The sequence below is a fragment of the Myotis brandtii genome, unplaced genomic scaffold (genome assembly GCF_000412655.1).
Source record: "Myotis brandtii unplaced genomic scaffold, ASM41265v1 scaffold494, whole genome shotgun sequence".
In the NCBI taxonomy this organism is placed as follows: domain Eukaryota; kingdom Metazoa; phylum Chordata; class Mammalia; order Chiroptera; family Vespertilionidae; genus Myotis; species Myotis brandtii.
In genome coordinates, this window is record NW_005368860.1 from 21,334 (window position 1) to 33,513 (window position 12,180).

The window sequence follows — 12,180 nt, forward strand, 5'->3', positions numbered from 1 at the left end:
GACCCTTTCACAGGGGTCGCCTAAGACCATCGGAAAATACATATATAATTACATATTGTTTTTGTGATTAATCACTATGCTTTAATTATGTTCAATTTGTAACAATGAAAATACATCCTGCATATCAGATATTTACATTACGATTCATAACAGTAGCAAAATTACAGTTATGAAGTAGCAACGAAAATAATTTTATGGTTGGGGGTCACCACAACATGAGGAACTGTATTAAAGGGTCGCGGCATTAAGAAGGTTGAGAACCACTGACCTACGGAGCTTTAAAAAATGCCTGGCATCCACCCTATGAATTAATTCAAGTATCTGGTGTCTGGGCCTAGGCATGGGTATTACAAAAACAAAAAACAACCACCAAAAACTTCCTCAGTGAGTCTCTTGTGCAGCCTAAGTTATGAACCGCTGGTAATGCTGTAGACCCGAGGATATGATTTCTTGGGTTGTTGAATCAGGGTGATCCAAAGCCAGCGGGTTCTCAAACATTGAGTTCATGTGGTATTTCATGAACTGAAAGCAAATATAGACAAGTTCCTTGTGTTTTATTTGAAATATTGTTGTCAGGTCCCATCATCTCTTCTAGCCATTCTTCTCTTCTATTTGCAAATGACTCATGCTGAACAGTACACTTATTTCATGTTGCAGCTTGATCCTTCACGTGGTTGTCCCAATGCCCATTTATCTCTGTGGTTATGGGCACAGCCTGGGAACACAGAACAATGCAAGTCATTTAGAAATTTGAAACATGATTTCTGGTAATGCTTCAGGAAGTATTTTAAGTTTAATTTTGATTTCTAACGTGCTCTGGACTCTTTCCTGAAATAGACTCAAAAACTGGCTATTGGCAGAGAGGAGAATAGGTGGAAGGGACTTGGGCTAGCACTGAGAGTTGTGTGATTAGTCCTGATTTAAACACTGGAAATGACTTGAGTCACTAATGTTTTTTAAATTCTGAATCTATTTTTACTTTATTTTTATTTTAACAATACCTGGATAAAAATTTGTTAAGAGAGTTCATTCAATTCATTCTTTTTAAAGGAATCAGGAGCCTAATTTTATCATGACTCCCAACACACACACCCTACATACATTTTAGATAAAGTGGGATAAAGGACAGAGACACATTCTGTTGGCTATATTTTGACTTAGGAAAAAGAGTCCAAATATTATTGTCATCCTGGAGCCATCCTATCCTCAAACCTTAGATAGGCAGATTATTTTCCATGGTCTCTGTTCTCTCATCCTCTTGAGGACATACCTTACTTGCAAAAAAAAATTTAGATTACATGATCCCACAAAACTTAGCATAGAGAAGCTAAGAGCAAATGTTTGTTCTATAAGGATGGGTTAGCAGTGTTAAGGTAGTCAGACTGTTGTGTTGAAACTTCCTTTGTTGCCAATTCTACCTGATTAGTTTCAGCTCTTTAATAGCTTAGCGGTTGTAGTAGTTGATGTCACAGGGGTTCAGAATATTGACACATGACTTCAAACAAAAGATTGAAGTGAATTTTTAGGAGATCCAAATGTGTTCTGTAACTGCTGGTAAAGAGTTCCAACATTCATGATTCATTAACCAGATCTACATATACCACATAGAACGAGGTGGATACTTGGTTCTTGTCTAGTCATTAATTTGTTATCCACCTACACTGACACAACACATTAATTATATTAACTGGTTAATGGACAGATCTCTACTTTGCTATTTGTTTTATAGGCAGTTCTAGCTTATAGATGCCAAATGTCTTGTCCTAACCTTGTGCACAATTCTTAGGATGACTTTTGGCCAGTCTAAACATTGCCTAGGAATTGTTTATCATGGCTGATACCCCTCCTGAAGCATGTATACTGTTAATTTCTGCTTAAGAATCTCCAACAAAGCAAATATTTACACAAAGAGGGTGATTCCCCTCAAGCCGCAGGGGTAGATCAAGCCAGTGGTACCGAAATAGACATGACTGTGTCCAGTCCCCAAGATTTTAATCACATTTAATGACTGTGCAAGTTACGCCAGGAAGAAGGAACATGTGATGTTTCTCTGGGGCTTTGTAATATAACTTATGTTTTATTTACAAGGCTGCAATAGAGGGGTTATGTGATTGCTTTCTCCCCAACTCCACTTACTAGCTATTTGTATAAAGCTATATTTGGTGTTTTTTAAAAACACTGAGAACAAGGCAAGGCAAAAGAAGAGGAAAGATGTTAGGATAAAGGGAAGTTTCCCACAGGAATTACCAAGAATTTATTTCATAGAGGAAGGCCTCAATTGCTTCTTGCTCATGGAAATGTTTTCACCTGCCTTGCTAAAGCCTTGATACTCATATCTGGGACGTATTAAGCAATTCAGAAAGTTTACTCATTAACTTTGATTGATCTAATTCAGTGATTCGCAAAGTGGGCGCTACCGCCCCCTGGTGGGCGCTGCAGCGATCCAGGGGGGGCGGTGATGGCCACAGGTGCATTTGTTTTAACTTTTTTTGTATTACCTTTCTATTCTGAGTTCAATAAATAGTTTCATAATTTCAAACTTCAATGTTTCTAATTTACACCTTTCTTTACTATATTTTACGAAAAAGGTAGAAACATTAATACATATATCTTTCTGTTTAATTGCTATTAAAATTTTAAAAAAATTAATTTCCAGGGGGCGCTGAGTAATATTTTTTCTGGAAAGGGGGCGGTAGGCCAAATAAGTTTGGGAACCTTTGGTCTATAATAAAAGCATAATATGCTAATTAGACCAGACAGCCGAACAACCTTCCCAACGTCCTTCTGAACGACCTTCCAGACGAAGCTGCAGCTGCAAGGACCAAGGCAAGATGCTGCAGCTGCGAGGGCTGAGGCAAGCCGCGTAGGCTGTGAGGGCCAAGCCCCCTGCACGAATTTCGTGCATCAGGCCTCTAGTTTTTTATAAGGCAGTGAACCAAAAGCTATAAGGAGTTCAAGGTATTTATGATAAGTTCTTGCCCTTGAAGATGTTATAAAGCTTAGCAGAATGTAAGTAAATAAAATGAACAATAAGTCTAATGCCTCAGTTATATTTCCCATGTCCCAATTATACTGAAATGAATTGGAGAGATTACAAAAATACCAATCAAACATATTTTGAATACGTTGGGTTCATATTTCAGAAACTGCAAAACTACAAATAGTAGTCCTATTATAATTATTACATTGCCCTCTTATTTGATACAGGTAATTCTTTTAAACCTTACCTGATAAGGCTGAAGTTTTCAAATACCCATCAAGACTAGGGAGAATGTCCTTGTAATAGGGCTGGATTACTTGTTTACTGATGTGAGCCGACCACTCTTCTAGGGCACGCAGGCCTGCTTCTGCCAGTGGGGGATAGCTCAGGCCCAGTTTAAAAGCCATCTATATGTTAATACAAACATGGTAAACTGAGACGCAGTAATTTAAGATTTAAAGAAAAAAACACCACCAATTAATTATGGTTTCTAATAAATAAGCCTTTCTACAGCCAGAATGCGAGACCCTGCTAGAGGTTAAGTGGGTGCATCCCAGGTCATTATTAGAAAACCCAGCACCACTAGTCTATATGGCTGGTGACATGCTGCAGACTTTCAACACATCCATCTATAAGGGAAGCTCAGAGAGGACAAGACAAGTGTCCCAAGTCCCAAAACTACTAAGTAGCAGAAGTAGAACTTAAACCAGGGTGTCTGATTAGCAAGCATCTACTGTAACTGCTATGAAAAGACCTTCATATTTCAGAAATTGCATATTTCAGATATTTCCATGTTTTCTAGGAATTCATCTATATATGAAATTGATTTTCTCAAGACAATGCATTTACCTGTAATGCGGGAACGTAGGCTCTAACATCAAGTTCAATGATGTCATGTGGCAGGGATAGAATAAAGGTCAAACAGGAGGCCAAAAGTTCATCTTTGTATTGCTTCATTTTAACTGATACCTAAAAAAGAAAGAAGAGAAAAACCTCAGAGGGAAGGCAGAGGAGGGTGGGTGGGAAGAGATTAACCAATGAACTTGTAATCATATATGCATAACCTATGGACACAGAGAATGGGGCTATGCATATATGGGCCTGGGGAGGTGGGAGGTGGGAGGGGGCTGGAAGAAGTTAATGGGGGGAAAAGGAGAAGCTATGTAATACCTTCAACAATAAAGATTTTTTTTAAAAATCTGAATAGCGCCTATGCTTTGAAATCAACTAAAAAATAGTTACCTATTCTCAAATATGAAAAATGATAATGCAGCCTTTATTTGACATGGCCATGTTCATTTTCAAATAAAGACTGACCTCTAGGAAAAGTTTATTTGAAGTAATTAAATCCCATTATATGGAAAAGCTAAAGAATCTATTAATTTTGAGTTTCCATCACACAAATTATTTTAAGAAAACTCAAGGGACTTTTGAAGCATAATGGTTTGCCCTGTTAGTGTTTCTTAATCCTTTAATCTGGATCTGGATAAAACAAACCAATTTTTAAGTAATTAGATCATTTATGAACACAAACATTTTTTTTAACATACATTCATTTTTTAAAAGCCCATTTTTTAAAAACCCAGTGGATAAATCATTTTAAAATTACCTCTTTACCAAATTTTGCAAATAAAGCGAAGCAAGAATACTTTTCTGGGTTCTCAGGTGACTGTTTCTGACTCTTAGGACCAACTCCCTGATAAATAAAATAGTAAATTAGTACAGTGACAAATAACCAGATATTTCTGTGTCCTAAGCCCAGTAACCCCCCTCCTTTCTTCTGAGAGGTGAACTCATATTCATTTGCCAAGGTTTCACGCAGATGAGCAGGCAGAGGCCAGTGAGAAACGGCATGAGTGAGAGGTGGATGGCTGGTCAAGAGCCACAGGCTTAACTAAGTCCACTCCCCTTTCCCCATCTTCCAATACACACACTTATGAGCAATGAGACCTGCTCATCCTATAATTAACCAGTCAGAATACTCATGAATGACGTAAGCCTTAGGTGCACTGATCCAATTATGCTCAAACTTCACTAACCACTTGAGTGGCCACCTGAGTGGCCTGTTAGCACAAACTGCTGAGTGCTGCCCCGAGAGCTTCCCATAAGCCTGGAGAGGGCATGAGATGTCCCAAGTAACACTGGGCTGCTGGCGAAGGCCCACACTTTAAGAACCTCTGTATGGCCCAGCTGGTGTGGCTTGGAGGTTGAGTGTCGACCTATGAATCTGGAGCTCGCAGTTTGATTCCAGATCAGGGCACATGCCTGGACTTGGGGCTCGATTCCCAGCCCAGGAAGTGTGCAGGAGGCAGCTGATCAATGATTCTCTCTCATCACTGATGTTTCTCTCTCTCTTTCCCTCTCCCTTCCTCTCTGAAATCTATAAAAATATACAAACAAAAAAAAAAGAAGAAGAAGAACCTCTGTTATGCCCTAGCCCGTGTGGCTCAATTGGTTAAGTGCCTTCCCAAAAGTTCACTAATTGATTCCCGGTCAGGGTACATGCCCAGGTTTCGGGTTCAATCCCCAGTCGGGGTGTGTGCAGGAAACAACCAATTGATGTTTCTCTCTCACATCGATGTGTTTTATTTTTCTCTCTCTCTCTTCATTTCTCTCTTTAAAAAACAAACAAACAAAAAAACCCACAAAATATTAAAATAAAATTTAAAAATCTTCATAAAAAGAACCTCTGTTAATCTAACACAATTAGCCAGGTGCTTGTAAATCAGAACAGAAAATACTATTAGTTAACTTTTTTAAGTGTCATCCAATTGCCACTCACATTATCAGTTTCTAAAAATCTACACTAATAAAAGAGAAACATGGTAATTAGCGTACGACCGCTACTTCCCCCCCTGAATGCACAAATTTTTGTGCACCGGGCCTCTAGTACAGATAATAAAATTAGACTTTAAAGTGCAATATGCTACAATCTCATATTTTTATAATATTTATACAGATACATGCAATCTAAAAAAAAACACACAGGCATATTCAATGTCCTGCAAAAACACTTACCTCAAAATATTTTATTTTCTTGGCATTACTCACAGCAATAGAAAGCAATTTGTAGAAACCACTAATGAGTGGCAACCGTATACACTGACATATTAATTCATATGCAAATGAGTATAACCAGGGCTCAAAAAATTCTACATGTTTCTCAGGAAGAATCTCTCTGTAAAAACAAATTAAAAGCTTAATGTAGAAATTTTTATCACACTATTTTTATTCCGCTTTGAAATTATACGGCACATAATTAAAAGGTCTACGATTCCATTATATAATATTTTTAGGTATATCTATAATCCTTTTTGTTTGCTACTTGAGGATCTTTTAAATATAAAGATAATAGTACATTTAAAATATTTTAACAATTCATAGAAGCAATTTAGATTTTTAAGTCTTTTGCTATTTTATTTCTTATAGCTATATAATAATTTTTCCTATATTATAGCCAATGACTGACAATTTTCTCTCTTAAATAATCAGAAATAAAAAAAAAAAATACCTGCAAAATTCCACCAGGTTAATGAAAGCTGAAAAATCTTTAGGTTTAGCAGGATACAAATTAGCAGCTGGATCTGAAGTCGGGATCACCCAAACACCAGTGGGTTCATTTTCATCCTTAAAAATTGTACCAAAACAAACATTATACCAGTCAATCACACATTCATTCCACATATAACTGACCAACTGACTTCACAGCCAAGGTCTGATGTTATAAGGAAGGAATGCAAAAGTGAGAAAAGTACAGATGAGTCCTCAAAGCTTACAATTTGAGAAAAATGATAGAACTCACAGAAAACACTAAATCTTTTCTTTTAAAAGGATATATGGGAAGTGGTAAAATAAAGTGATAAAAAATGATATGGATACAAAAATACAAAGGGAGGAGTATCATTTGTTAAAGGAGCTAGCAATGATGCCATGACAGAGGTAGAATTTCCAAACTTAAAGTTTATAGAAAGCATCAATAATAATGGACTTGGAAGTTTCAAACTAAGAAACAGGAATAATTAACAGAATTAAGTAATAGTAACTGACTATTAAGTTACACACTGAGTTTGTGTTATAAAATTCAGGCTAAAATTATTTCATACATACACAAAGCACAAAAAGCAATAAAACACACACTGGTGTTCCCATCAACCAGCATAAAAATTTCAACATTACAAGCACTATTAAGTCAATGTGACAAATGGCCTTTTCTGTTTTATTATCCTCTGCATATCCTCCCCATTATCTCTTACCTAACTTTGCAGCATCACACATATGCACTAACTCTAACAAGCATAATCTAGTTTAAAAAAAAAATCACTGGGCCCACCATAGTGTTTTGTTGCTAAAACTCCTCAAGTAAGAGCAGAGCAACTCCTAGCTAGCACTCTAAAGCCATGAAAACGGGGTACAGACAACAGTCCTTTCCTGACTATGGTCTATATTCTACTATCTTAAGAACACATTTAATACTGTGCACCTGAATTGGGAGTTTCCTTAGCTATAAAAAGGAATACCAGGTTTCCTTATCCTACTGCAAAGTCACTTCTGCACAAAATAGGACTTGACGTTTTACTATTGCTAAGGAACAAATAATAAAAGAAGCCAAGTACACAACTTTTTACACAAAAATTCTTTTAACATATTAAACACATAAATTACTTACTTTTGAAAAATCTAGTGATAACATTTGCTACACATTAGGCCAGTGGTCGGCAAACTCATTAGTCAACAGAGCCAAATATCAACAGTATAACGATTGAAATTTCTTTTGAGAGCCAAATTTTTTAAACTTAAACTATATAGGTAGGTACATTATTATTAACTTAATTAGGGTACTCCTAAGGCTTAGGAAGAGCCACACTCAAGGGGCCAAAGACCAGCATGTGGCTCGCGAGCCGCGGTTTGCTGAGCTGCAGTTTGCCGACCACGGGCCTAGGACATTGTCAGCTCCAGCTTCATGGTCAAATCTCTCTAGACTATGTCATGCTAGCCAATGCTCCCTGCACCTTGAGCCATTTTAGAAAGAGGACATTGATTGAGAAGAAGTGGGAAGCAGTTGATTAGGAGTGTGGTATTTTGTGGAAGAGCCACACTCAAGGGGCCAAAGAGCCGCATGTGGCTCACGAGCCGCAGTTTGCCGACCACTGCATTAGGCTATTACAAAAGTATCAACAATATATATTACTGTGGAAGAAACCAATTTTCTACACACTCTACAAATGTGCTAGACCTACAAAGATAGTTGGTATAAAAACGATGCGAAATTATTAGTGACAAAAATTCTAACCTCTTGTTCTCCAACATTCTGTTTTTTTAGTGTAAGATCCAATTTGTCAACAATCTTCAAAACAGACTTTACAAATTCATCATATAGCAAGCGATTCAGTCTTTGAAGGGAGGAATTCACAAAGAAAAATGCTTCATCTGCTAAAACAGAATCCTTTAAAAAAATCATAAACAAAATTTTGTCCATAAAAGTATCAAAATTAGTACTAAATATGCATTAAAATATATACAGATGTACATGCATATTTAGGTATTATAAAAATGCTGTATAAACTGTAACAGACTTATCTGGAAGTTTACAAGCTCAAATTGGAGACACCTTCCTAAATTATTAGGACAATATCATTTTGGTCAGATAATATTATTATCCAGTCATGTAGCAAATACTAGGTACATAGTAATAAATAAGAAGATTCAGGCCAATCCTTATCAAAGCATTTCCCCCAATTAATTTGTGTGTTTGTGTGTATACACTTGCATACTATACACACATACCATATGTACATACACACATACATGTATCTAGATCAGGGGTCCTCAAACTACAGCCCGCGGGCCACATGCAAATACAAATATTGTACTTGTTCCCATTTTGTTTTTTTACTTCAAAATAAGATATGTGCAGTGTGCATAGGAATTTGTTCATAGTTTTTTTTTAAACTATAGTCCGGCCCTCCAACGGTCTGAGGGACAGTGAACTGGCCCCCTGTTTAAAAGGTGTGAGGACCCCTGATCTAGATAAATATATATCTATCCTCAGAATGGATTTAAAAGCATCATCTATCATTTCTCTAAAAGTGAAACTATTTTACCATTTCAAAAATATAGGCCAATTACTGAGTAAAGACTCAGTCAAATATTCTATGGAACTTAACCTCAAAATATAGGGCTATTTAACATCATATGAGAAAAAAATGTTTTAGGTAAAATTACTAACACTACTATTTTACCTCAATAAGAAAACAACTAAAAACTCCTGAGATTTGTCACAGAATAGAAATCATCTACTGCCAAAAATTGTTTTTTCTAGTCTGTTAATGCTTTGTCAGTCTGTTAAAATGGTGGCCAGAACCTGACTTTAAAACATCTGCTAGAAACATATTAGGCAGGAGGCATTACTCTAATCATAGATGATATAAATAATAGCTGTGCACCAATCTCCTTCATACCTATTAAGTCAATTGGATTTATCTTCATCTTTAACAAAGAAGAAAAGAATAGCTCTATTATATTTTTGGTTGGATCTATTAGAAAGAAAAACAGCATCAACTACATTACACTAATACTTAAAGCTAAAACATGAACTCAGTAATTAATTTTAAATGAGTTCTCTATAATTTAGCTCCTTTTTTTTTTTTAGAGGAGGAAAGCCTGGTTTTATTCTCTAACGGCTTCAGCTTCCAGGCAATCCTGCTGTGGTGGTGGTGGCAATGGCAGCGGTGGCTAACCAGGCACCCAAAACTCCAGAGGAGAGCCCTATCTCACCAGAGAAACTATGCGGGAATAGTCACATTGGGTTTTTTCCTCTCTCGATCCTCTTACTACTCGACCCTGAAAGCAAAGGTAGCTAGCCCATTTCTTCCTTTGGCGTTTAATTTGCAGAGAGATTAAAAGCTTCTGATCACTTTTTTTTTTTCTGAAATATTCTTCCACTGCACTGACCAATAATTTTGTTCCTTTTAATTTACTTTTTTCTAGTTTCATTTTATCCTAACTTACACTGTTTTGATTTTTTATTACTTGTAGTACTTTCTAAATAAATGACTAAAAGTCAGAAAAATATAATTCTGAAATAAATAATTCTTAAGTATATAAACTATGCACATAATACAGAGGAACAAGGGTATTTTATGACTTTAAAGTTGTCATTTTTACCATTATCTGGTCACAGCTCAGAAGATTTCTAAAAAGATCCAAATAGTCTTTGTATGTGGGTACTTTCCATTTGCCAGTTCTAACTTCCCCTGATGCACGATGGTCTTCCAATTCAGACTCAGCACCCTGGACAGGAAGACATCACACCAATATTTACTAATGAAGTCACAAAGTAAGCATTGCTGCCAGAACTTCCTGATTTTCTGAATTTTCTAAGCTAAATCAGCTACCAGTAGGAGACTATAGTATGATTGAAGAAGATAATACATTATGAAAGCATAATAAAAAGGCAAGCTGAAAACAGGATTCTTCTCACTGGGACTAAAAGAGTGATGTGCTAATATTTCAAAAACAATATCCATGGGATGTGTTATAAGGCATTTACCTCACCTTCTTATACAGGCCTATCTCTCATCTCATCCTGTAACTTCAAGTTAAGTAAGATGTGTTCCATAATACACCTAAGTATTTTGTCCTAAAATTTCAAGAGAAAAAAATATTCCCTATTTGTAAAAAGTTGTATATAACAGTAAATATGTTTAAGGATATTTCATAACTTAGGAGTTTATTCACCTGAAAAAAATATAGAGCTATAGAGCTATTAATCCTAACTTTCCAAATTGTACAGCATGGCTAATAACTAAAAAGGCCACTTTTATATATTACAGACTACAAAGTCCAGAAACATTTCTAACTTTCAGAGACAAAGTTCTAATTTTCAAAACATTAGATTCAGAATTTACCTTTTGAAGGATCACTGCTTTAGAACATATTCTGATTAAACTCTGATGCACTGAAAAAAAGAAAACAAAAACAAAAATGAAGTAAACAATGAAAAATACAACCAAACAACAAAAATGATAGTCATTCTTTGTATTAACATAACTTTACTTCTCAATTTTTTTCTCTAAGTTTGTTAAAATCTTTAATTTAACAAACTTAGAGTTTGTTAAATCTGTACTATTCAGATTCAGAAGCACAAGGAAGATTCAAAAAAAGCATAGAAAAAAGAGATTTTGGTCCACCAAAATATATGGAGTTCTCCAAGAGACATCAAAAGATACAAAAGAATTTGGCAACCTGATGTTCTTCATCTATATCATAAAACATGTTAAGTGTTCATTATTCATTATGAAAACAAAAGTGAATTCCAAACTTACCCACAGTATTAATGCAATTCCAGAGAACTGGTCCTTTTTCTGCTAAGGCTAGGAAAACTTTCACTATGGCTTTACAACATACCAACTGCATTTTTGGACTATACTGTGGGAAACTGTCTATCTGTATCACCATGAGATGTTCCAGAACTGAAGTATACACCTCAGGGACCTATTAGAAATGGAGAGCAAACTAAAAGTTAGGGAAGGAAATGAATAAATATGGGAATAACACAAATATTCAAATTAATTACAACCCAGTAGACACTATTAGATCAATAAAAAACCTGGTTTGTTATCTACATCTACTAATAAATTTAACATTTATTATTGTGATTACATTTTTAAAAATCAGAGAAAAACTGTCTGAATGATACTTAAAATGAAATTCTTTCCCAAGCAGCGATCTTAATTAACCTTTAGAAAGGCAGAAAGAGTAACAAATAACTTTTCCTGCTGTGGGTAACAAAAAGTCAGGTTTCATGACTATAATTCCACTGACACAAAATACTAATTAAAAATGTCACCCTGATCATAACGGGGCCTGTACTGAGTGCATACTGTTCATACAATTCCATCAAGTTATTGAAGAACTGAGATTAAATAAGTTATGCTCAGTTTAAGTAATTATTCCACTTACTGTATCCAGGTAAAGCAAGACACTTGCAATAGACTGGAGGAAGCTTGGCATCTGGTAAATGTGGTCATCAATAGTGTCCATCTGGGTGAGGAACAGCTGTTTGCAGCGTTGAATGAGCTCTACATACATGAAGTCAACATCTTTTGCATTTATGACCTTGCAAGGCTTTAGGAAAGGTAAATAGAAATCTTTATCAATCTTATCAATATCAAAATAATGATATTTAAGGTGTCTTATTA

At 35.7% G+C, this 12,180-nt stretch overlaps 1 protein-coding gene across 1 annotated transcript in view; it reads right to left on the reverse strand.

Annotated features, from left to right (window-relative positions):
- The window catches only part of LOC102244752 (DNA-dependent protein kinase catalytic subunit-like), a gene marked incomplete at its 3' end in the record, with an annotated part of 60,486 nt that overhangs the window by 18,905 nt on the left and 29,401 nt on the right, over positions 1–12,180 (reverse strand). Inside the window, exons 12-21 of the mRNA XM_014548048.1 lie at positions 11,942–12,106; positions 11,305–11,473; positions 10,888–10,937; positions 10,145–10,270; positions 8,271–8,423; positions 6,492–6,607; positions 5,999–6,158; positions 4,590–4,676; positions 3,830–3,949; positions 3,228–3,387 (exon numbers count right to left, since the gene is read on the reverse strand). Coding sequence (XP_014403534.1) covers positions 3,228–3,387; positions 3,830–3,949; positions 4,590–4,676; positions 5,999–6,158; positions 6,492–6,607; positions 8,271–8,423; positions 10,145–10,270; positions 10,888–10,937; positions 11,305–11,473; positions 11,942–12,106 — 1,306 coding nt within the window. The remainder of the gene's footprint in view (positions 1–3,227; positions 3,388–3,829; positions 3,950–4,589; positions 4,677–5,998; positions 6,159–6,491; positions 6,608–8,270; positions 8,424–10,144; positions 10,271–10,887; positions 10,938–11,304; positions 11,474–11,941; positions 12,107–12,180) is intronic.